The sequence below is a fragment of the Seriola dumerili genome, unplaced genomic scaffold (genome assembly GCF_002260705.1).
Source record: "Seriola dumerili isolate Sdu_G_001 unplaced genomic scaffold, Sdu_1.0 BDQW01000017.1, whole genome shotgun sequence".
NCBI lineage: Eukaryota > Metazoa > Chordata > Actinopteri > Carangiformes > Carangidae > Seriola > Seriola dumerili.
This window is the reverse complement of record NW_019174272.1, coordinates 211,081-232,494: the sequence shown is the minus strand read 5'-3', so window position 1 is coordinate 232,494 and position 21,414 is coordinate 211,081. Positions and strand designations below refer to the sequence as shown.

The following is a 21,414-nucleotide window of genomic DNA, read 5'->3' as shown; positions in this document are numbered from 1 at the left end:
TGAAACAAAAAACTCTGACACATCATTTTCCAGCAACCCCCCCCAAATCCCAAACAGTTTCCGTTTGTTGTGATTGAGAGCAGGTGGGTTTACTCAGTCCCAATCAAGTGCATGCACCGTCTGCTGCTTTCTCCCTGTGGTGCTGGGAGTGATTGGTGCCAGTCTGAATGCCCCTCTGAGAGTGTCACAGTGTTAACACCATCTCTCATCAGCTGAGAACTTTACCAAAACTACAGCACACCAGCCAGCTGCACAAGTAGCCTACTCTTTGCAGTCTGCTGCAGCTGGTGAGACTTGCAGCTTTAGCCCATGGGGCCTGAGAGGTGTAGTCACCCCAGCCACAGATATACATCTTGGGCCCCAGTTTTCGGTTGCAGTGCCAGGTGTTTAGTTTGGAGCAGGACCGCAGCCCTGTGGTTACTGGCTGTTTACACTGTAAACCTACATGTCCCACATGCATGGGCAGAGGGAGGTTACAGTAACCTCAACTATTCTCCTGCCACTGTCCTCCTGAACACTGATGGCTTTGATAGAGAGGCTACAGACCACAGCTGCTGAAGGCAAAAACATATTAGATAAGATTAGATAGATAGATAGATAGATTACTTAATAAGATTTTAAATACAACAGATAGATAATAGCTAGATAGTGGTAATGTTGACTGATCAACCTGGCTTTGAAATATAATTTGTCATAATTACTTTTATTTTCATTTGTGTTCACCAAATAACCTTTCCTCGTCACGGGCACAGCTCCAGTGATTTCAGAAGAACCTCGGAGAAGCAGCAGTCCATAATTCATTTAGGGCAAATACAATGCGTAATGTGCCGTCGCTTTGAGCATGCATTGTCCTCTGTGAGAGGTTGAAACGGGGCAGGGTAAGAAAAAAAAAAGACTCAGCAGGCTGTGCTTTTAAAAGACCCGAGGAGACTATAAAACTGGTTTCATGCCCGCTGTTGTTAAAGCTCGGCTCGATATGCGCGCAGAGAGACGGAGGTAGGCAGAGCAAGACAGAGAAAGGAGGACAGCTACACTTTTATCCACACTCACAACTCACACACTATTCAAGGTTTATGTTCAAATGTCGGATCTCTGTCATAGGAACACACAGGCGAGACGCGGGAGTGTATGAGACGGCATTTTTCTTTAGCTCACTGAGGATTTTAGGCTTTTTTTTCTTTTCTTTTTCTTTTTTTAATTTTATACAAAGAAACGTGAGCCAGAGATAAATCGTGTTTGCTACTTTAGTGAATAGGATGCGCGTCTTCTCCCGCCGACCCGCTGCCGTTTGACATATTTCCCCCCGCGAGCTGGATCCACCAACCGGTCTGTTTTCTTACCGGGGGAAGTTGGGCTCGGCAAAACTTTTCTGGCTGTACTTTTGATGCCAGGGAAATGGGACCGCGCCAACGGGAGAGCGTGTCCGCGCTTTGCAGGAAAAGTTTGCTCTGGACTGTGCTGATACTCTGGCTGACCACGTTTGTTGACGGGACCTGGAAAACGGGGCTGTACAAAACCTACTCAGCTCAGACAGCAGCCTCTCACACCTCAGTCTATCAGAAAAGGTAAGGGAAACATCCACTTATAGTGACTTTATTTTACTGCACTTTAATCCTCAAAATGCCTTGTTTTTGTGCACACAATAACCCTTTTTTGCTTCTACAGGCTATTTTTTTTTTTCTTTTTAAACGAATAGCCTTACTTCTCGTCAATGCATGACTCTGTAGAGCTACTCCCATCTCCATCCATCTACCAGGTCTTATTGTCTTCCTGACAGTTGGTTTCCTTTTTCCTGTGCTGGCTGCACAGATTACTCTGCTGACTCCCGCTGTTGTCCCAGCTCAGTCACCTTCTCTCTGTGTGGCTCATGAGAGCACCTCCACTGTCTCTGAGGTGGGATGTGGGCTCTTTGTCTCTGCAGCTGCAGCAGCAGCAGCAGCAGCAGCAACATCTGCTCCTGCTCAGCTGTTAGGGTGCTCTTCAAAGCACCACCTTTAGTCCCCAGGTCTGTCTACATAGAACCTGCTCCTATGTGGACCCCAGTCGGGAAGACAAGATGCATCTTGAATGAGTTTTAGATAGTGAATGACCGAGCAATGGTTTTATTTCTGCAATAAAGTGCACAAGATTGATAGCTTAAGTAAAGACCACTGAATGAAAAGCTGGTTTCTCTAAAATGAATTTGTTGACAAGGGAGTTTTCTGAAGGAGAATCCCCAGACTAAACACACAGACAAGAGTGAACCAGCTCTGCTTCCCTCCTGGACAGGCCCGATGTTTAGCTCAGGAGAGCGGCCAGTGCTTCATGATGAGAGGACGTTCCCCATCTTACAAATATTTATGCTACGATTGTGAGTGTGTGTGCAGATTGCAGTGTGTGGGCTGAACCCGGCCGGAGGCTGAAACCCCCCCCCCTTGATGAGGCCCTTTTCTTCTGGGTGTGTCCAGGTGGCCTTCAGCGCTCCCAGCCTCGCTCTGCCGCCTCACCTCCTCGCTCAACTCCCCCTGTCACTCACTCATGGCCATAGGGTTTGTGGACATGTTTACCAAACACATGCAGCTGTGACTCCACTGCATCTGGGCTTGTTTTGGGAAGGGCGAGATGAGTTTACAGTAGGCTTGCTGCTGTTTGTCAGTGGCAGTGGGGGAATTGCAGGATAGACTGAGCGGAAGCTGCTGTTGGTGTGAGTCAGCCACCGTCTTATGAGGCAGAGAGGTCAGCGGGTTTGAGGTGACATGAGAGGAGCTGAAAGTAGCAGTCCACCTGCTGTCTGGCCTGATGGTGTGTCAACAAAGCCAAACAGTGGCAGTGGGATTTCAGAGAACAGGAGGCTCTCTCAGGGGCATTAGCAACTTGAAAATCAATGACAGAAACTTAATCTTAAAAGGAAATAAATATTAATTTCAGCGGACTGGGAAAGGATTCTATCCCGAGAAAAAACCTTCACTACAAATGTCTTCCCGCACCAACCTGTCTTCACACAGTGATTACCCAAATCAAAGGGGATTAACAGCTCTTGAGTAATTTCTTGACTGGAGAGGTTGCTCTGCAGAAGAGCTGATAAAGTGTTCATTCACCCTTAGCATTCTTAACAACTATATGAGCTCAGTACACTGAGGGGTTACGGAGGTAGCTGCTTCTTTATTTCTCGTCTCGCCCACTTCTTTATCCTCCCTCGGAGGACTTGTCATGGTCTGACAGGCAGTCTGAGCCCTGTGGCAGCCCTCATTCCTCACCCCTCTTAACCATATCCACGTTTTCTTAAAGCATGGGAATGAAGATGACACAGATTCCAGCAGGCTGAGCCCTGGGTGGCTTAGAGCAGAATGGCTTTAGATTCGACCATTCAGATAAGTTCAATCAATGTATGGGCTCAAGGAAAGTTGTTCATATTTATTAGGAAGCAGTCCCCATTAGTGCAGCTCTAATTAATTAATAATTATTGTTCAGGATCATTCTCAGGGAATGAGACCATATACCAGTGTGGATCTGCAAAGATTAAGTGGTTATAAACCAAAACGGAGTCATCTTCTCCAGTGTGAGGATTTGCTGCTTATCTTGTTTTGTAAACTGAAGATCTTTGGTTTTTGGACTAGTGCCCGGACAAACACTTTGGTCTCTTTCCTGTCAATATTTTCTGATGTTTTATAGACCAAACCATTAATTGAATAAATAATGAAGAGATAAATTGTTAGTGAAAATAGTCATCCATTGCAGCCCTACATTTTAAAGGAAATAGATAACTAAATAATGCAAAAGCTTCTTGAATGTGAATTTTTTTTGTTTGTTTCCTTAGTCTGTTATGATTGTAAATGATTCTCTTTGGGTTTTGGTCTGTTGGCAGAACAACACAAGACATTTGAAAACGTCACCTATTTTTCACCACTTTCTGACATTTTATAACTGAATGATGAATCGAGTAATCAAAAAGATATTTGACAGATTGATCGATAATGAAAATAATTGTTGGTTGCAGCCCTATACCAGTGCCCTAGTTACCTTTTGCACACCGCAAGTGATCAGTCCACACATTCACATTCATGATCAGCAGAGCAGCTCTTTTCTGCCTCAGACACTTAAAGATGCACATACCCGTTACACACAGACACACACTCGAAGCTCACAGGTGTCCGGGCCTGAATGCTCGAAACAGACAAAGACAAATGAGAGTTTTGCTCGTTCCTCTGAAGCTGCTGTGAAGAGTCACTTAGCCCCGACCATCAAGACCTCACTGAGGTGCTTTCATGATCTTCACTGTCCTCTGCACATGGAAAACACACGGCTGCTTTGACATCCCAGCAGAACTAATATTCTCCGTTATCAAATGCAAACTGAATGTAACTCTTGTCAGTTTTATTTCCCACTTTCTGTAACAGTTTGTTTTACACTTTTCTCTGGTTCTTTCTGTTTTTCCAAGAAGCTTGTGACTCCAGGAATGTTGTGTCCCTCTCTCTTCATTAATTTCACTGTGACCGTACTCTCTCTCTCTTTCTGTCTTTTGTTGATGCACCACATTTATCATACGCCTCTTCTATACCCCATGGGACAAACACTGCTTCATAATTGTCCTTCCTTCCACTTCCCTCTTCCCATGGGAAGTTCCCTTGTGTGACCCTTATGATAAAATGACCTTTGTCTCTCCTCTCCTTTCCTCTCCTCTCCTTTCCTCTCCTCTCCTCTCCTCTCCTCTCTTGTCCTCTCCTCTCCTCTCCTCTCCTCTGTTTGGCTGTTTGCCACATCTGTCTTTTGTCCTTTGTTCCTCCCCATGCATTTTTCCCACAGACAGAAATCCAGAGAAATTCCTCTAGATTCCTATCCATGCTGTTTTCAAACATATCTTTGACTGTTCAGCCCTCCTCCTCCTCCCACAGTACGTGAATGGATGGGTGGATGGAAAGGGAGTTACTGAGATGTTTTTCACCAGTGTCTCACCAGCGTTTTGCCCCCATCAGCCCTCTTGGCAGTTCGCACGGCTTAACTCCCAGCTTCTTCCTCCCCACACAGTCTGCTGATGAAAGTGCACTAACTTGGTAGTGTGATCATGAAAGATGCAGACTGCACAGTGTACAGGGCGAAATGAGGGCAAATGCAGTAACTAGAATACAGCATATAAGGCTTTTGACAAGTTCATGAGCTCTCTGTCAGCATTTGCATTCATTTACTGTTCAGCACGTTTTTGTTTCCCTCCAATGTTTCACTGTCTTGGCGTCTGTAGGGTTGAGGAACAGATGGGCCAAAGCTGGGATTTTTCCGTCCCTTTAAGATTGTGGATTTCTTTCTTAACTATTGGCTGTGGTTATGTGTGACTGTGAGAGATGGTTGATGATTTATTTAGCTTGGGCCCTGCATTCAGAGTGTGCCATGTGTGCTTAGAGACCTGATACTCACCGAGGGCCTGCTTGGTGTTTTTGCCAGTGAAACAGCACGGTGCTGGTGGGTTTCACACTTCATAACACACGGGCGCCTGCAGTAAGAGGAAGGTGTTGACTATGAAACATTTTAGAGTGAGAGACTGAGTGCACCGTGCACCTGTGTCGCTTTATGAATAAAGCCAGACAAAATTCAATAGACCATTGTGTTGTACTTTTTAAGTAAGATAGATTTTTAATGTTTTGTCTTTAACATCTCAGAAAAGATAATGATGTTCCCTGTACCCAGTTGATACAATTATCTTTAGGCCTCAAAGGAATATATCATCACATCTCCATCCTCTCTGCAGTGCAGGAAGTATTGTTCTTGCTGCTTTATAACTACTATGTGAATCAGGTTTAGCAAGTTATGTAGGTAATGCAGATGTTGGTTGTAAAGCCATTTGGGAAATTGTAAACTCTGTTATGTCAACTGCTGTTATTTCATTCACTGAAGCAGCACTGGTTGGCATTTCCTCTTTGATAATTGCATAAGTGCTATGCAAAGAGAGAAGCTGGGACTGTAAAACTTACCCCCACACCCCCACCCCTGTACCCCCTGGTGACAATCTTAGCTGTTCCCAGGTGAAACCGCCTCTCAGCCTGGGAAACTCAGATGTTTATCTGTTGGGTCTGGAGGATAAGTGGTGGGGAGGATATTACCCCCTCCCCTGCTGTACCTGACCACAGCTCCTTCAATGTCTGAAATTTTCCACCGATGATTAGAACAGTTTTTTCTGGACAAGGGAAAGCAATCATAGGTAATCATATAGATCCAAGTTCATTTTTGTAGCCTTACGGCTGATGGATATGTACATGAAGGGTGGGCCTGCACTTAAATAGCATGTGTGGCAGATGAATTCCCTACTCACTTTTCTTGCGTCTCTTGACAAGTTGATGATTAATTCAAACTGTCTTACTTTTGCACAGTTCCTTTTACTTTAATGGTCCCTGGAACATGTTGTCTCAGACTCAAGTATTTTTCATTTGTAACTTCTTTTGGCTCGAGAAAAACTTTTTTTCAAAATGAGCCAGTAGCTGCACACTGACATTTCTCAGAGGTGCCTACTTCTAGCTGGTTCAGGTCTGTGTGTGCGGCCACCACAACATGTGGGGATTGTTAATGGGAGCTGGTTCAGGGCTGCTTTGCATCCTCCGCCTTTGGCAGTTTCCTTTATTGTAAACGGTCTCTCTCACACACACACACAAACATGTGGTCTCACATATTGACAAACAGACTTTGGTGGGCGCACCCTCCCACTCTTGCAAACACATTGGCAGCAGAACACACGAAGTGTAGTTTTGTGCTACAAGTCACAGAGTGTCCTTTGTGGTTTCTACACAGAGCCCCCTTTCTATACATCTATTGATTGTGTAAACACAGCCTATAGTAGTTGTTGTCCTGGTTTCTCCTCCAGATTTAGCCATATGTAATCAGGGTATTTATTCTCTTCATTCTTAATAAAATTATAGTAACATATGGTAGCTCAAACAGCCTCAGTGTGTTTTCCATACATTAAAGCTGGGTAACCACCATTCAGTGTTTTCCTTTGGGATTTATGTGTTATCTTATCTTCCTGATTTGATAAGTAAAGGCATGAGATGATACTGGCCTCTCGTGCTCCTCTGTGTTATCTGGAACAGATATGTACTCCCGTTAGAAGGCTCATTGAGCTGTTGGTGAGGAATAAACAAACCAATTTGCTTTCAGTCTCCTTAAATGAATTACCCTGTCCATAATTTGGTAACTTTTAGCCTAATGGCGGCACAAATGTCTATAATTTGACCCTTTTACTGAGCGAAAATATTTAATTTAGCTTCTAGATGCTCAAGAAACAATAATGTGTGAGTACACTTGATATGGCCTGCTCTAAGTGATCCTCACTATCAGATCTTAACCTCTGACCTTTTCATAAGCAGGTCATTTATTTAGCATCCTCGGTGAATCCTCATAATGTTCTGCAAGGCCTTTCTGGAAAGGAGGTGCACTCATGACCCAGCATTAACCTGTGATGAAAGACTCTGATCTCTGTATGAGACCTTGTTTTCCTCTTTGCTCCCTCCTGAGGGACTTTGCCTCCTCTGAGAGTCAAATGCAAACGGATGTTTATTGACAGAGGAGAGGCCACAGTGTAAATACAGCCCACAATGCACTCCTGAAAATCTCGTGGCTGATTAAAACCGTGTAATCGCCATAAAGAAGTTTGAAAACAAAAGGGTGAGGGAGGAATCGAAACCCGCGAGAAGACAACAACAATGTATTGAATGTGACTGCATGGCTAATTTACTTTTGTGAGCATGCTAAAATGTTGGTGCACTTGTCTGAAGGTGTTTTTTCTTCCTTAAATTATTTCTTCCTTAAATTATTTACTTTGAAAATGGGATTTTCCTATGAGTCTAAAAATAAAAAAATTGAGCCGATCCTGCTGTTGTTTTTATTCTAAACTCTGAATTCCTGAGTTTGTCTCACTTTATCTCTCCCTTCAGGAACTGGTGTCCTCATACGGTCACTAAGACAGTGACTTGCCAAGTGCAGAATGGGACAGTTCTCCAGCGGGTCTACCAGACCTGCCGCTGGCCGCAGGGATGTACAGGAGGCAGGTGAGAAAGCGAAGGGACCTTAGCAGTAATGCCGCTGCTGTGCTGTGAAGAAGCCACATTAAAACACACAAGAAATTCTGTGTTATTTGGGATTTTGCACATTTTCTAAACTTTATAGTAGAGTTTAATGGTAGAAAAACTCAAAACCAGTGTTTTATAGTCATTTTTCTTGTTGATGGTTCATGGTTTTTTTTGTCTTCACTATACGTCACTGCAGTTCTTGCCATGTGCAAGCCGTATTGTTTAGACCATATTTACAGGCAGAAAACCCATTCACGTCAGCCTCCAACAGCTGTGTGTATATGTGATTACTTTAGAGTTTGTATGTGTTTTTCAGCTACAAGACCGTGGTCAGACCTTCCTATAAAGTGGTGTACCGCACAGTGACCTCTCTGGAGTGGAAATGCTGTCCTGGGTTCAGTGGCGCTGCCTGTGAAGAAGGTAAGTCGAAAGAGAAGGAGGGTTTTCATTGATTCACAGACACGTACACACAGTGCTTATACAGCATCTGATAGAAATGAACAACAGTTAGGGCCCTTAGTGGGGGCCAACATTTGCAGGCTGGGACTGAGAAATGGTTTAGAGGAACAACTTTTCTCTTTCTTTCATTGTGTCCTCTTTCCTTTACCGGCCTCTCTGTTTCCTCTTTTTATCATTATTTAAAGCTTATTCATTTACCACCATCTGCATCCTTCTGGTCTGCATTGCTGTCTTATAGCCTGCAGGTGTGCCTTCCAATACACGTGTACAAGTAATACTTATAAACAGGAGTGATTTCCATTAGGCTTACATAAGGCTGCTTCTGTCTTCAAAATGAAGTTAAGAAATAAGATCCTTCAGCCTCCTCAGGGTGAGTCAGATACCTCCACTTTATTAATCAGTTTTAATGTGTTCATTCTAAGAGTCATCATACGACGTAAGGGTCGATTCTTTTGTGTGGTTTTGAGTTTTATGATCCAGCTGGAACCAGGTTCTCATCCCCTTAAAGTGCCATGCTAGCACTGCTGTTTTCATTTTTCGACCACAGTAGCTGCCCACCACACACACACACACACACACACACACACACACACACACACACACACACACACACACACACACTCAATCCCAGTGTATAATGACTTCCCCTGGCACTGGCCCCCATGTCTCGGCAGTCTAGGGAGAAGGGTGGAGTGTCTGTTTATGCCGGGACCCAGGACTTGACTGGGTGTAACATAAATCATTGGGCTTTGTGACACAAAGGACAATAAATATTTACAGTAGTTAAAGTGGTCACTTTTTTGTGGTGCTGAAACCAAAGGCTGTTTTTCTCTTTCATGCTCCCACTCCCAGGTGAGCTAAGAACAACTCGCAGCCCTCCCTTCAACTGGAGAAATTTCTCCAGCCTTCCTGCTTGTTTACACACGATGGCACACATCAAAGCTGCCTGAATATCATGCTTGTTTGAGACGTTCCCCACTCTCAAAGTCAGGAAACACATTCACAGTCAGACAAACCAGACTTTACTTAACAAAAGCAGAGGGACACACAGTCAAACAGGGAGGAAATTATCCAATTAAGTTGTTGCTGGAGGAGATTCCCCTCCGGTTGTCATGGCAGTAGGGGGCTGTCGAGCCAACAGGGATGCTGGGATTAGCCACTTATCTGAGCGTCGTTCCGGGTGGCTCAGATCACAGGCGTCGCTGAGTGGAAGTGACAGGTCCCATTCACAGGGCCTTTACTCTCCGGCACCATGGATGCTATCCAGGGCCACCGGTGCTTTGTTCTGATCCTGCCGCGTGAGCAGAACCTCTCGCCAGCACAGAACCTGATACCCCACCGCTGTCTGCCTCATTTGACGCTTTAAGGAGAAATAAAAGCTTGCCACACGGGCGGGCGAAGCTGGAGGCCGGATTGTGCTTAAATCTGTTGCTATAGTGTTGCCAAGTGAAGTTAAAGCTGCATTCGTAGTTCAGTGGGTGCAGGTTTCAAATCCAGGATCTTAATACCTGTGTGTGGCTCCATCTGCAAATCTCCACACATTTCTTTGTGGATTTCCAGACGGCTGTGAGCACTTGTTTGACCTTGAGTAAGGCTGAATTAAAAAGGCTCAGTAGACGAAGCACATCTGTTGTATAAAAGAACAAACAGCTATCATCCTACTGCACTTTTTGAAATCTACTGTCTAGGTCAGACATTAGTAACATATTGCTTTTGATCTCAAAAATCTCATAAATAGCTAATACCGGATACATACATCTTTAAAGACCCCTTTTGGAGTTCCAGTGTTAAGTCATATACCTTTGCTCCCACCATCCCTTTTCCTCTGCTTGTCTGCTTTTCACAGACTGTGGAAAATGTGTATGATCCGCTCATTTACTCATGCCGCCCTGCTTTTACTTCCACTGTTCTCTCACCAGGCCACCCCAAAAGCCCCTGGCCATGTCTGACTCCCAAGGCCGGTCTGCTTTACTGCAGATCTCAACAAAATCCATACCAGTGGGACTCTGGGGCTTGTGCTGCTTCAAGGTGCAGGAGAGGAAAGGAAGTGCGTTATAAACTGAGAGCACGGTTATTGCCATGGTTATATTTTTAAATGGAGATGAGAGAGTTGTTTTCTCCTCTGCACCTCCGTTATCACCCTCCTGCTCGCTGGTCAATCCGGTCGATCAACATCTGAATCATCAGGTCCAGTCTGAAGTTTTGGATTAACCAAAGCAGCAGAGTGCAGATATAAATGAGAGAACATTATGGGAAGAGATCACACAATGCTGTCATCCAGTCATACACAGGCTTGTGAGGGTTTTTGGCCTATCACGTTCAAACTGAGGGCTCCAAAAGCAAAACATTACATCACACCCAGGCTGATAAACAAACTTACTCCATCAGAGTCCAAGCGGAGTGAGATAACACTGCATCAGCACCTTTCACATTCGCTCTCTTTTTCTGACTTCCTGAACCCAAACTCAGGACTTGGCTGGAATTCCAGGCCAATGGTGTAATTACTGGGTCCTAATTGTTTTCTATGAGGTTTGGGAGATATTGTCTTACTTCTGGACCTGGAACACAATGGTCTTTATCTCTGATTGAGCCTGAGAAAAAAAAGGCTAAGTATTTGCAGATGGAAGCACTTTCATAGCCTGCCAGAAACAGGGATTTAATGTATGCCTGGTTGCCTTTGGCATTCCAAGTAAGTAAATGCTTGTTTTCAGATGGGATATCCCACCTTATGCTACATCAAACACAAATCAAAATTATACCTCATTTAGAGGCAATTTTGTGATATGAGAATATCAAATGTAACGCATAAAAGCAACATTATTACATTAGAGCTGGCTCTCAAAGACTCCGTCCCATGCAGGATGCATCAGCGTCAACATACAGTACAGCAATAAAATGTGATTGCACACTCAGCAGTCGTGGAAATCTGTGATATTTATAGGCATTTTGGATTTTTCTCTCCGATCTTCTAATTTTGATGGAGTCTGAAAAGTGTGAAGATGACACTGAGAGACAGCAGCCGACATCTCAGCCCTGATTTGATTTATAGAGGGAAGCACTTAAAAGAAATATGGCTGCAGCTTATCACGGGGGGGGGGCCGTTGTGCAGTGAAACATATGGGGGGAACGTAGACTTGAATTAGCACGGCTGTCAAAACTCTGCCGCAGGGGTCCCCATCAAGCCGTATCTCGCAGCCAAGCGGAGGCTGCGGTTTTTGGGTTGCAATTACGGTATGGCTGGGAGGCAGAGGCACGCTGTCTGTAATAAGCCGCAGAAATGTAATCTGTGTTTTCACAGCTCAGCGCAGCTTATCACAGGCCTACACGCTAAACCCCCGTGCTTTAAACATCAGTCGGCTGCAGCTTGCCATTAGCAAAAGAGGAGTGGGAGTGTGTGGACGTCGGTATATGTCTCTGTCTGACTGCCAGGATGAATGTGTGGGTGGCAGAACGAGAGGTGTTGAGGATTTGTACAGTGAGGGATGCAGCTGTTCAGTGTGATTAGCTGCTTTAATGGCAGCAGGCTTTAGTAGCTGTGAGTGGAGGCACCCCAGCCTGAGGTCAAAGGGGAGGGAAGCTGAACAAGAGCAGGTGACCTCCACTCCCACTCCTCTTAGACCACACAGAGCAGGGTTATCAAAGTCATTAGACTGACGAAACATAGAGTCACCTTTGCATTCAGCCCTCTTCTTTTCTTTCTCTCCCATTCCTGGATTCCCTTATGTTTGCATTAGCAGGTGTTAAATATGTTAGTCTCTCCTGCTCCAGTTCATTCACAAAAAAAAAACAGATTTGGTGTCTGATTTGTAGCTGCATTCACAAGCACAGAGTGTCTATGCAGCCATGGGACGACAAAGACATGTAAATCACATACATACAGGGGGGCAGGCTGCAGCCAGTGTGCAGAAAAGGCCACAGCAGCTGATACTGTATTCATGGTTATGTAAATGCCTAGCACAGCACAAGTGCTGAGCCCAAATTGGAAGCAGCTGAAGTTAAGGCAAACTGGGCAGAGGGCCCCAGATGAGATTAGACATGGGAGCGTCCAGCGCTTTCAGCCCACGCTGCTCTGCTCAGGGGAATTGTCATAATAGTCATTAATTAACAAACAACACCACTGAAAATACCAACCAGCCAACCTAAAATTAACCAAACCAAACAGTAGAGGGAAGTTTTTTTTTTCTCTCTTCTCCTGTCTGCCTTTCTTTCCATACTGTCCTCTTCTTATGTAAGTGTGTGCTGGTATGTGAATCAGGTTTATGCAAAATCCCCAAATTATACCTCGTAGAGGGGTTCAGGTATTTAAACTGGAATCTATACTAATAATTATGATAATATTATTATGACATTAATTTTGAAATGTTCCATGCAAACCACATAGAGAGCACACACTGCACAGCTAAAACCTTGCAGGCTGAGGAATAGAAATAGTATAGAGTCATAAGAATTATAATTATAACTCCCTGTGCCTTTATGGTTTATACTCGTCTGTAATATTAGAAGACAAAAAGCAAAGGACAGGCACAGTAATGGAAGAATATCACTTCTAGCACAGTAAGGTTCATTTAGACTTACAGGAGATATGATTGTAAATTTTACTTATCATAAAATCTATTTTATTTATGTGATATCCTGTCTATACATAAAGAACCACATTTGTTTTAATGCTTTACACTCCATTTGTTGACCTGCATCTTCTGGTGTTGAGTCTGTTCTTAAATCTAAAATAAGTGAACTTCAAGAAATACAGATGCACAGCTCTTTCGCTGAATCTTTCTTAAAGTTTCATACAAGCTTAGCCTTGAATCTGAGTTAAGTTTTATGTATCTGGCTCCTGTACTGGAAATGCCTCTTCTGCTTACTGATTTATTTATTATTTCCCAAGATTTCCCCTGGGAGTGCATTGAAAACTATTTTTCCTGCAGTCAGAAAGGAATAAAGTGGGCAGCAGTCAGCAGTGCAAAACAACTTTTAGAGATGAAAATAGACACACACACACACACACACACACACACACACACACACACACACACACACACACACACACACACACACGCGCCATGGCAGCTGGAGTATTCTTCTGTCCCTAATAAAGCAGAGGCATTTGCCTTCACCCAGTAGTTTAAGTGGACTGGTATGCTGACTGAGTGACCCACAAACAGACAGGCTCTTTACAGCCTGACAGATCACGCAACCAGGGGCAGAGAGAAGAAAGACTCTCTTCCTGCCTAAGATAAGGCCAAGTGAACTGGTAACAGAGAACTTTTTTTTCATGTAGAAAGATAAACCTTTAAAATCCTGAACTTTTTAAATCCCCCTCTACCTCTGTGGCCTCCTTTTCTCTCGTCTCTGATCCACTCAGCGACTGATGTCATTAAAGCTGCATTAACCCGTCTGCCCTCCCTGCCCTTCAACATATCACCATCCCTCAGGTGTAGAGTGCCGTGATGTAGGTTCTGTATAACACAGCGCTTCTGTCTTTAGGTAAGTTCCGAGAAGGTAATGAAGCATATTTGGCGTTTGGACGTCAGTGCTGAGACAATAGCAGCATTGATGGAGCTCGGGGTCCTGTTGGTTCCATACAGCTGTGATGAGTTCAGCGGACCCAACGAACCCTTGACTTATTGCAAATCTCCATCTCTCGACTGATTTGTTAGAGTTCAAGTAACCTATCCGCTTTTATTCCACTTTTTTTTGTCTTAATCTTCCTTCTCTCGCTTTATTTAGCTTCATAAAGCTTTACAGCGCATTTCTCTCTACCAATTTTTGCTTTTACTCTATCATCCCTTTACATAGTGATGCAACTACAGATTTTCTCCTTATTATAACCTGATAACTATTTTCTTGATTATCTGATTGATTGAATTTATTAGATGATTAAAAAACAAAATAACTCTGTACTGCAATAGTTACAATCATCAAGGATTAAAACATCTAAAGGCTAAAGGTTTATTTCCACTGTGGTCCTCTTACCTACAACATTCAACACGACAAAAACACAGAACCGTAACACCAGTCAAGACAAAACATTTTACAATGACAGTGGGGCACAGCCTACTTTTTTCAAGGTCCCTTCATGATATAAATCAGGCCACAAGTCAGTGAAAAACCATCTTATCAAGGCCACATTGAAAATCTGATGTGATCGATTTTAGGCTTGATGGAAGATTATTCCATAAATCATTTGGTCGGCGACATGTCAGGAGAAAGTGTAAAATGCTTTTGAGGTGATGTTTTCACATTATTTTTTGCAATCACACGTTCAAGCCCCAAAGATTTTAAATTTAGTTTGTTTAGTTAATTTTTAAAACAAAGAAAAACAGCAACAGCTTCACACTGGGGAAGCTGAAGCCAGCAAATGTAAACCATAAATCAATCATCAGTAGCTGCTGATTGATTTTCTCTCAATTGGCAAAGTAGAGCTTCAACTCCACTTCTACAAAAATTCAGTCTTGTATTCGCTTGCTCCCCTTTTTTTCTATCATTTATGTGAATTCCCGTAAAATCCAGTTATGTCTCCTTCTTTTACTGCCGTCTCATCCCCAGTTCTACATTCTGCACCACAGAAACATACAAATACAATGAAAACAGTAGCTTTCAGGTTAGATACTCTCCTCTTGCTTTGCATCTGTGGTTTCTGTACACTCCCAGTAGTCCTGATGATTGAGCTGCTCATTTGTCACTGTTATGAGTTCATAAACATATACAACGCCACATAAGAGAGGCTCAAGTGCTGTGGCTCCGTGGGTGGGGATTTCATGAAGCCGACCTTCAAACCTATTCCACTCCCATGTACGCTAAACCACAAACAGACCAGCACATCACAGAGATCTTGCTGTGGTGTGCTGTGGTGACATCATTTATGGCCTCTCGTATCACGGACCTCCCAAACATCCCCCCCCCCCCGGTTCAGTCTGAGTTTCCCAGACATTAAACGCTGCACTCTTGGATAAGGTGTAGAATTTAAAAGTGTTTGCCCCTGCCTGACTTTTGAGCTGTACTTTTGAGCTGGTCTTTGCATATATTTCCATTTGCTCATGCGGTTGATAGGGCGCTCAGCGGGGATGAGGGGAGTGGTGCTGATGGTTGTGATTAGTTCTGGACTGAAGACGAGAGTGGAGAGGAGGTTTGGATGAACTGCATCAGCAGTCGGTCTAATTAGAGACATGCCTGGTCGGCTTTCAGAGCTCAAACCTGACAGAGGAGCAGGCACACACCCCCCCCTCCTCAAGGAGCCAATCGCCTTGACCAAAAAGAAATGACCTCACTTGATTGGCTAGAAGAAGAAAGAGTAGAGGATAATAGAACTTGCCTCTAGTGTAAAATGTATTCATCTTACAGTCACAGACAATAAGACAGCTGTGAGAAATCTACTACTACGGAAATGTATTAGCAAGTGTTTTATTTGTGTGTTTTCTTGGCGTTCAGGCAGAACAGTGTTACCAAAAACCAAAATTGTACTATGACTCTATAGTCATCATAATCAGGCTGCAGGGCACCCAGAGCTGAGTTTGCAGTGTACTGTACATAAACCTGTACCATCTGTCTGCGCCATGGTTCATACTTCTCCACCTTGCACTAACATCCTGAGCTCCCTTTTATAAATGTAGTTTAATGTCTCTCATAATGTTTCTTATTTAACGTTTTCCATTGATTTTGTAAGGCATGTTGAATTGCTTGTGTTTATAAAAACATGATATTTAAAATAAACTTTAGTTTTGCCATAAGTGTTACACTTAGAACCGTCTCCAGTGTTCCTCAGGAAGTGTGTGTATTTCAGTGTGCCGTTCATCTTGCAGACTTGCACTAATAGAGCATGTAAGACATGCATCATTTAGGAAGGAGCTCATATCTTTGCTGTCCTGCATCGTCTGGGGTCATGTCTCATGGGCTCCTCTTAATATCCACACACACATACATATAAGCCTGCACGCACTCAGGCATGTTCATTCTGCAGCACTCTACAGACCATTTCAACACTGCCTTTTACTGTCTCCCCGTTCGCTTGGAAACGCACATCTTCTTGAGATGATGTCAGGGGCACAGAGTTATGTGCAGGAAGTGTGGCATGCTTCAGTGGTCCAGGTCCAGTCTTTGTGGCTGGTTGTGGCAGCGCTGGTGTGGCTGGTGAGGCAGTGTCAGGGGCTCAGAGCCGGGGAGGCCCAGCGAGGTGAGCTCATTAACAACAGGACGTACCCCTGAACCTCTAAACCCAGGCCTGCATTCCGTCCGCTCCAGTGCCCCCTGGGACTCATCCAGGGGGGCTTTAACAGCCCCGGTGTTTTGGTTGGACCCTCGCCACAGCCAGAGCTGAGCTGTGCATGACGACTACCCCCCCCCTCCCCCAATCCCCCGTCTCCCCCGCCCCCGCCTCAATCAGGACCATAAATACAGTCCAGAGAGAGTGTTTGTGTGTTCCTGCTTCCTCAGGTGTTTATGGCTCTCTCACTCATTCATGCTGAGCTCACAGCCAGGGCCTGGCAGCAAACAAACATGCACGCTCGCGTACGAGTGCACACGTTTAAGGCACCCAAAACACCTGCTCTCACAGCCACAGGCACATATATCAAGTTTGTATGTACAGACGGACACGTGGCTCAGACTAAAATTAAACGTAAATTTTTGCACCGCAGATGACACACAACCAAGCAAGGAAGCAGTGAGATGAACTTGCTGAGTTGCTGTAATCAATGAATTTGATATAGGGTGCAGACACATGCTCACTGTCTCTCTGTGTCCCCGAGCGCGTACATGCTATATATCAGTTGCATGTGTGCTTTATGACAGACAGGCTGACAGGGCAGTAAATCACTGCTACTGTGCCAGAGTTAGAGCTCTATCTGCTCTGTCTGCTGCGATCATTGACTGTGGATGGAGGGACAGGGGATTATGTCATGGTCCTTTTATTTCTGTTGGCTGCCGTCCATTTTGTCCTCTTAAAGGGCTCCGTCTCACCTGATGGGGACCACATGTGGCCCCATGAGGCCATGTCTGGTCAGTTTTGTGGAGACACCAGGGCTGACAGCCATATATAACAATCATCAAATCACTTAAAATAACCAGACTGTACTTGAATGGCAGCAACAATGTCTGTGTTAATGTGGATTTACATATACTTGCTCATTATTGTGTCATATTGTGTTTTTACTATAGTCCCCAGTGTAATTGTGTTTACTGTCATAGGGACCTTTTTGTTGTAGAAATGGCCGTGCTCGGTGTATGTTACTGAAAAGAAGAAGATTACGGAGCCTTTCATCAGCTTGCTTAATGATGTCTTTACTGTCAAGAGTCTCAATGAATCATTGAAGCAATTGTTCAAGTAAAGAATACCAAAGATTCCCCAGGTTCAGCTTCTCAGTTTATGAGGATCTGCTGTTTTCTATGTCTATGTGGTTATTTTTCACTTTTGGTTTGTTGATTGGACAAAACAAGCTATTTGAAGATATCAGCTTGGGTTTTAAGAAATTGCAAAAGGCATTGTACCAGGCAGGTAGTTGCAGGTAGTGTACTGAAAACTACAAACTAGCACTACAAGTTACTAGTAGTTTGGTAGTTTTAATTTAAAAAAACAAAACAAATGACATTCTCAATTTAAATATTACAGAGCTAAAGAAGGAAACGTATAGGTTTAGGGTGGTTACATATTTGTAGTTCTTCTCATTTTTCTCATTTGTGTATACTGAACTTGGACTATCTGAAATTAGGTAAATGCTGTTACTGATATGTCAAAAACCACAGTTGTACAGCTCGGAGGATCTGGTACTGAACCACTGCCTGCACACAAATTGGCTTCTCTAAGCCTTTTCAAAATGGTTACCCTCTTTGGTCATCCCCCATCATTACATCCTATTTACAAAAGACCAAAAGGATTATTCTCAGTTAATGCGTTTTATATGAACTCTTCACTTTGCCTGTGTAAACTGAGCTACTCGAGTAAACAGAGCCCTATTGAAGCAGAGTTACAAAATCTGTGGCCAGATGGGTCCTCGACCCCGAGACAAAGTGGAGAATTACAGTTTGTCCTGAAAGTCCGAGCTCAGCTCTTGCTCTCGCCCTCTGGCCTTGTTCAGAGGGGGGGGTAATCTATTCCCTCTTGCATAGATGGAGAGAGAGATGAGTGTGTAAAACGAGAATGGCTGTACTAATGAAAGGGTGGCACGGCTCCAGCGGGACGCGTTTCCCCAAGCGCTGCCCGGTAGAAAAGGCAACAAGAGGGAGAATGGAAAAGAGGATGTGTTTTTCTTCCTCTCTTGTTGTCACAAGCTGACACTTGCAAAGAAATGAGATGGCACTGTTGTTCTAAGACAGACCAAGGAAAAATATCAACAGGGGCATGGAGAGAGGGGGAAATTGAGGGGTTTTCTTAACTAGAAAGGTCTGTTCATGTTACTCTTAAAATGACAAAGAACAGACTGAAGTAATAACCCTGATGAGCATCATTCATACTTTCTCTGTGAGCCATAACCACAGTGTTCCTTTGAGGTCATTTATCTTTTCATAATGTAACTGAACTTTAGAAGTAAAATTAGATTTGAGGCTCCCTTGTCTTTGTACGCTCTGTCTGACGCTCTCACAGTCCATGCACCGCTACCCCCTGGGTGTGGGTGGGTAGCCACAGGGACGCCAAAGGGGTGAAAGGGCAGAGGATTGAGGGGTGCAGGGTTTGTGCTTTGCCGCAGAATAATGGCAAGTATTGTTCCTTAAGTGCCAGCACTGTATCAAGACTATCGTAGGAAATTTCTTGACATACTCATTCGGCGTCTGTCTAAGATTTCGGAGACACTTCAGAGCTGCATGTTGTGAGCTTGTCGTGCTCAGGCAGTACAATGTGTCCCTTTTAGCGCCTGACTATCAGTAAATCAAAAGAACGATTAAAGCCAAAGAGACCACTGAACAAGCGCCTCAACATTCAGGAAGATGATTAACTGAGATATCCAGGGATAAGTCGGTGCGATTCGTATAACCTTCTTTTTTCTTCAGTGTTGTGATGTAACTGTCCTTTGTTCCCCTGTTTTCTCTTCATCTGCTCTGTGAGACTGAAAGCTGGCCAACACGGATACCTGCCAGAGACTCCAGAGGTCATTATGAGTGACAATGAAATCTCAGCCTGGGATACTTTCACTGTAGATCTGTAATTGTGATGGAGGCCTCACACACTCCTTGATCCGCACAGGGACAGGAGAGGGCATGCTGGGAGATGAATTACAAACACTGCTTAGGATCATTCATCCATCAGAGCAGCTCCTCTCGCCAAGCTAGAATTCCTTTCCCCTGGCTGCACCTGACAGTGCAGAAACCTTAGCCCGAGCTACTGCCAGTTCACTTTTTGTTCCAAAAGTGCAGCTGGAGCTTTTCAGGAGGTTCTCAGTCAAGACCAAGGCAGCTTCTGTCTGCAGCAAGCATCCGCCCTCCTCTCTGGAAGAGATGGATGTGAGAGGCCGTGCAGAAGACGGGTGGAGCGTGGATGGATATCATCAGCAGTTTGTCTCTACTCGCTGAATTGAATTGTTGATGAAAAATGTAGATGTTGAAAGGGAGTGACACAATGTGGTGCAGTTCACTGTGTTAGAGGGTGCAGAAAAAGAGACATGCTTATTGGCCAAAGAATTAGGGCTGGGCAATGTGGCATATAGATAGTATTGTGATATTTTTATATTATTTTTTATATATTGTTATATTTTATATCACGATGCGCAACATACTTAAATAAATGCTCAATTTAACCCATTGATATATACAATCACGGCAGTATGATTCTAGTAGCTCCTGCAAAACATCTGCATCAAAACATTCAATAGTGGTTTCTATTGGAACAATTTTAAACTTGCATGCAAAAAGGAGGAAATTACAACCAAGTTAAATTTGACTAAACAGTATTTATTCAAACCAGGTGATTGCACACATAGGCTTTTAACAGAGGTTTTATTAGAATAAATGAGGGAGTGATGTGGGCCGACATAATGTGGCCAAGTTCTATCAGGCTCAAGCTCAACAAAGATCCTTAATGAAAACAGCTTGAAGGAACAAAAGTGTATTGAACAAGAAAGAAAGCCTGAGAAAGACATTTCAAAACAACAAGAATTAAAGTGCACTTTTTGTGCATGATGTTTGTGACAACTGGTCATTAATGTGTGAGCCGCAGAGGTCCAGAGTCATTTGCTTCTGGCCTGGTTGCGTTGGTGTTTTATGTGGTGTGAGCGGAGATGTAGACATTCTTCGTTTTGTAGTGGGCGAAATTTCAAATGGTTGATGAAATTTGTAGTATTGTTCCCTTTTCAATGGTTTTGCTGCATATTTTGCAGATAACCATTGTTTGCTCAACATCTTCCTTGTGATACCTGAACCACTGCCAATGGCTGCAGTGCTGGTTTTTTTTTTGGAACCAATTCGTCCGCCTCCATCTTCTATCACAGTTTACAAACTCAACAGCACGTATATAACAAACACATCTCACCCATATACACTACAGACACTCATACCGGCAACTTAAAAATATGACAATTTGTAGTTTGTGATATAGTCATTTCTATGTAGAACAAGCCGCAATACATCGAGTACAGTCACCCACCCCGACAAGGAATGTTCAGCCACCACGAAGTCATCTTTGACACCCTCACTCACAAAATCTGCACATCACTGATCTCCTTTGGGAAGTTGTGGAGTGCAAAGTTTATACTTGTCTGCGTCATCTCTTTTGCAGAATGTTGTGTCCCATGCCTTTATGTAGTTGTTTGATGCTTAATGACCAAAATATAATGCTAGTACGCTGCTTCAGGGATGTGGCTGGTACAATTGTTTTTTTTTTTTTGTAATTATGAGTCACACAGGGGCCATTTTGAGCCCTGAAGTTTAAAAACTACCTCGGGCAAGGACAGCCACTGTTTTGCACCATCAGTTTTGCTGATTCATCGCTGAAACAAACACA

At 43.8% G+C, this 21,414-nt stretch overlaps 1 protein-coding gene across 1 annotated transcript in view; it reads left to right on the top strand.

Annotated features, from left to right (window-relative positions):
* The first annotated feature begins 1,243 nt into the window (after positions 1–1,243).
* Positions 1,244–21,414, top strand: part of emid1 (EMI domain containing 1) — a 52,383-nt gene continuing 32,212 nt past the window's right edge. The window contains exons 1-3 of the mRNA XM_022759368.1: positions 1,244–1,565; positions 7,896–8,009; positions 8,347–8,450. Coding sequence (XP_022615089.1) covers positions 1,396–1,565; positions 7,896–8,009; positions 8,347–8,450 — 388 coding nt within the window. The 5' untranslated portion in view covers positions 1,244–1,395. The remainder of the gene's footprint in view (positions 1,566–7,895; positions 8,010–8,346; positions 8,451–21,414) is intronic.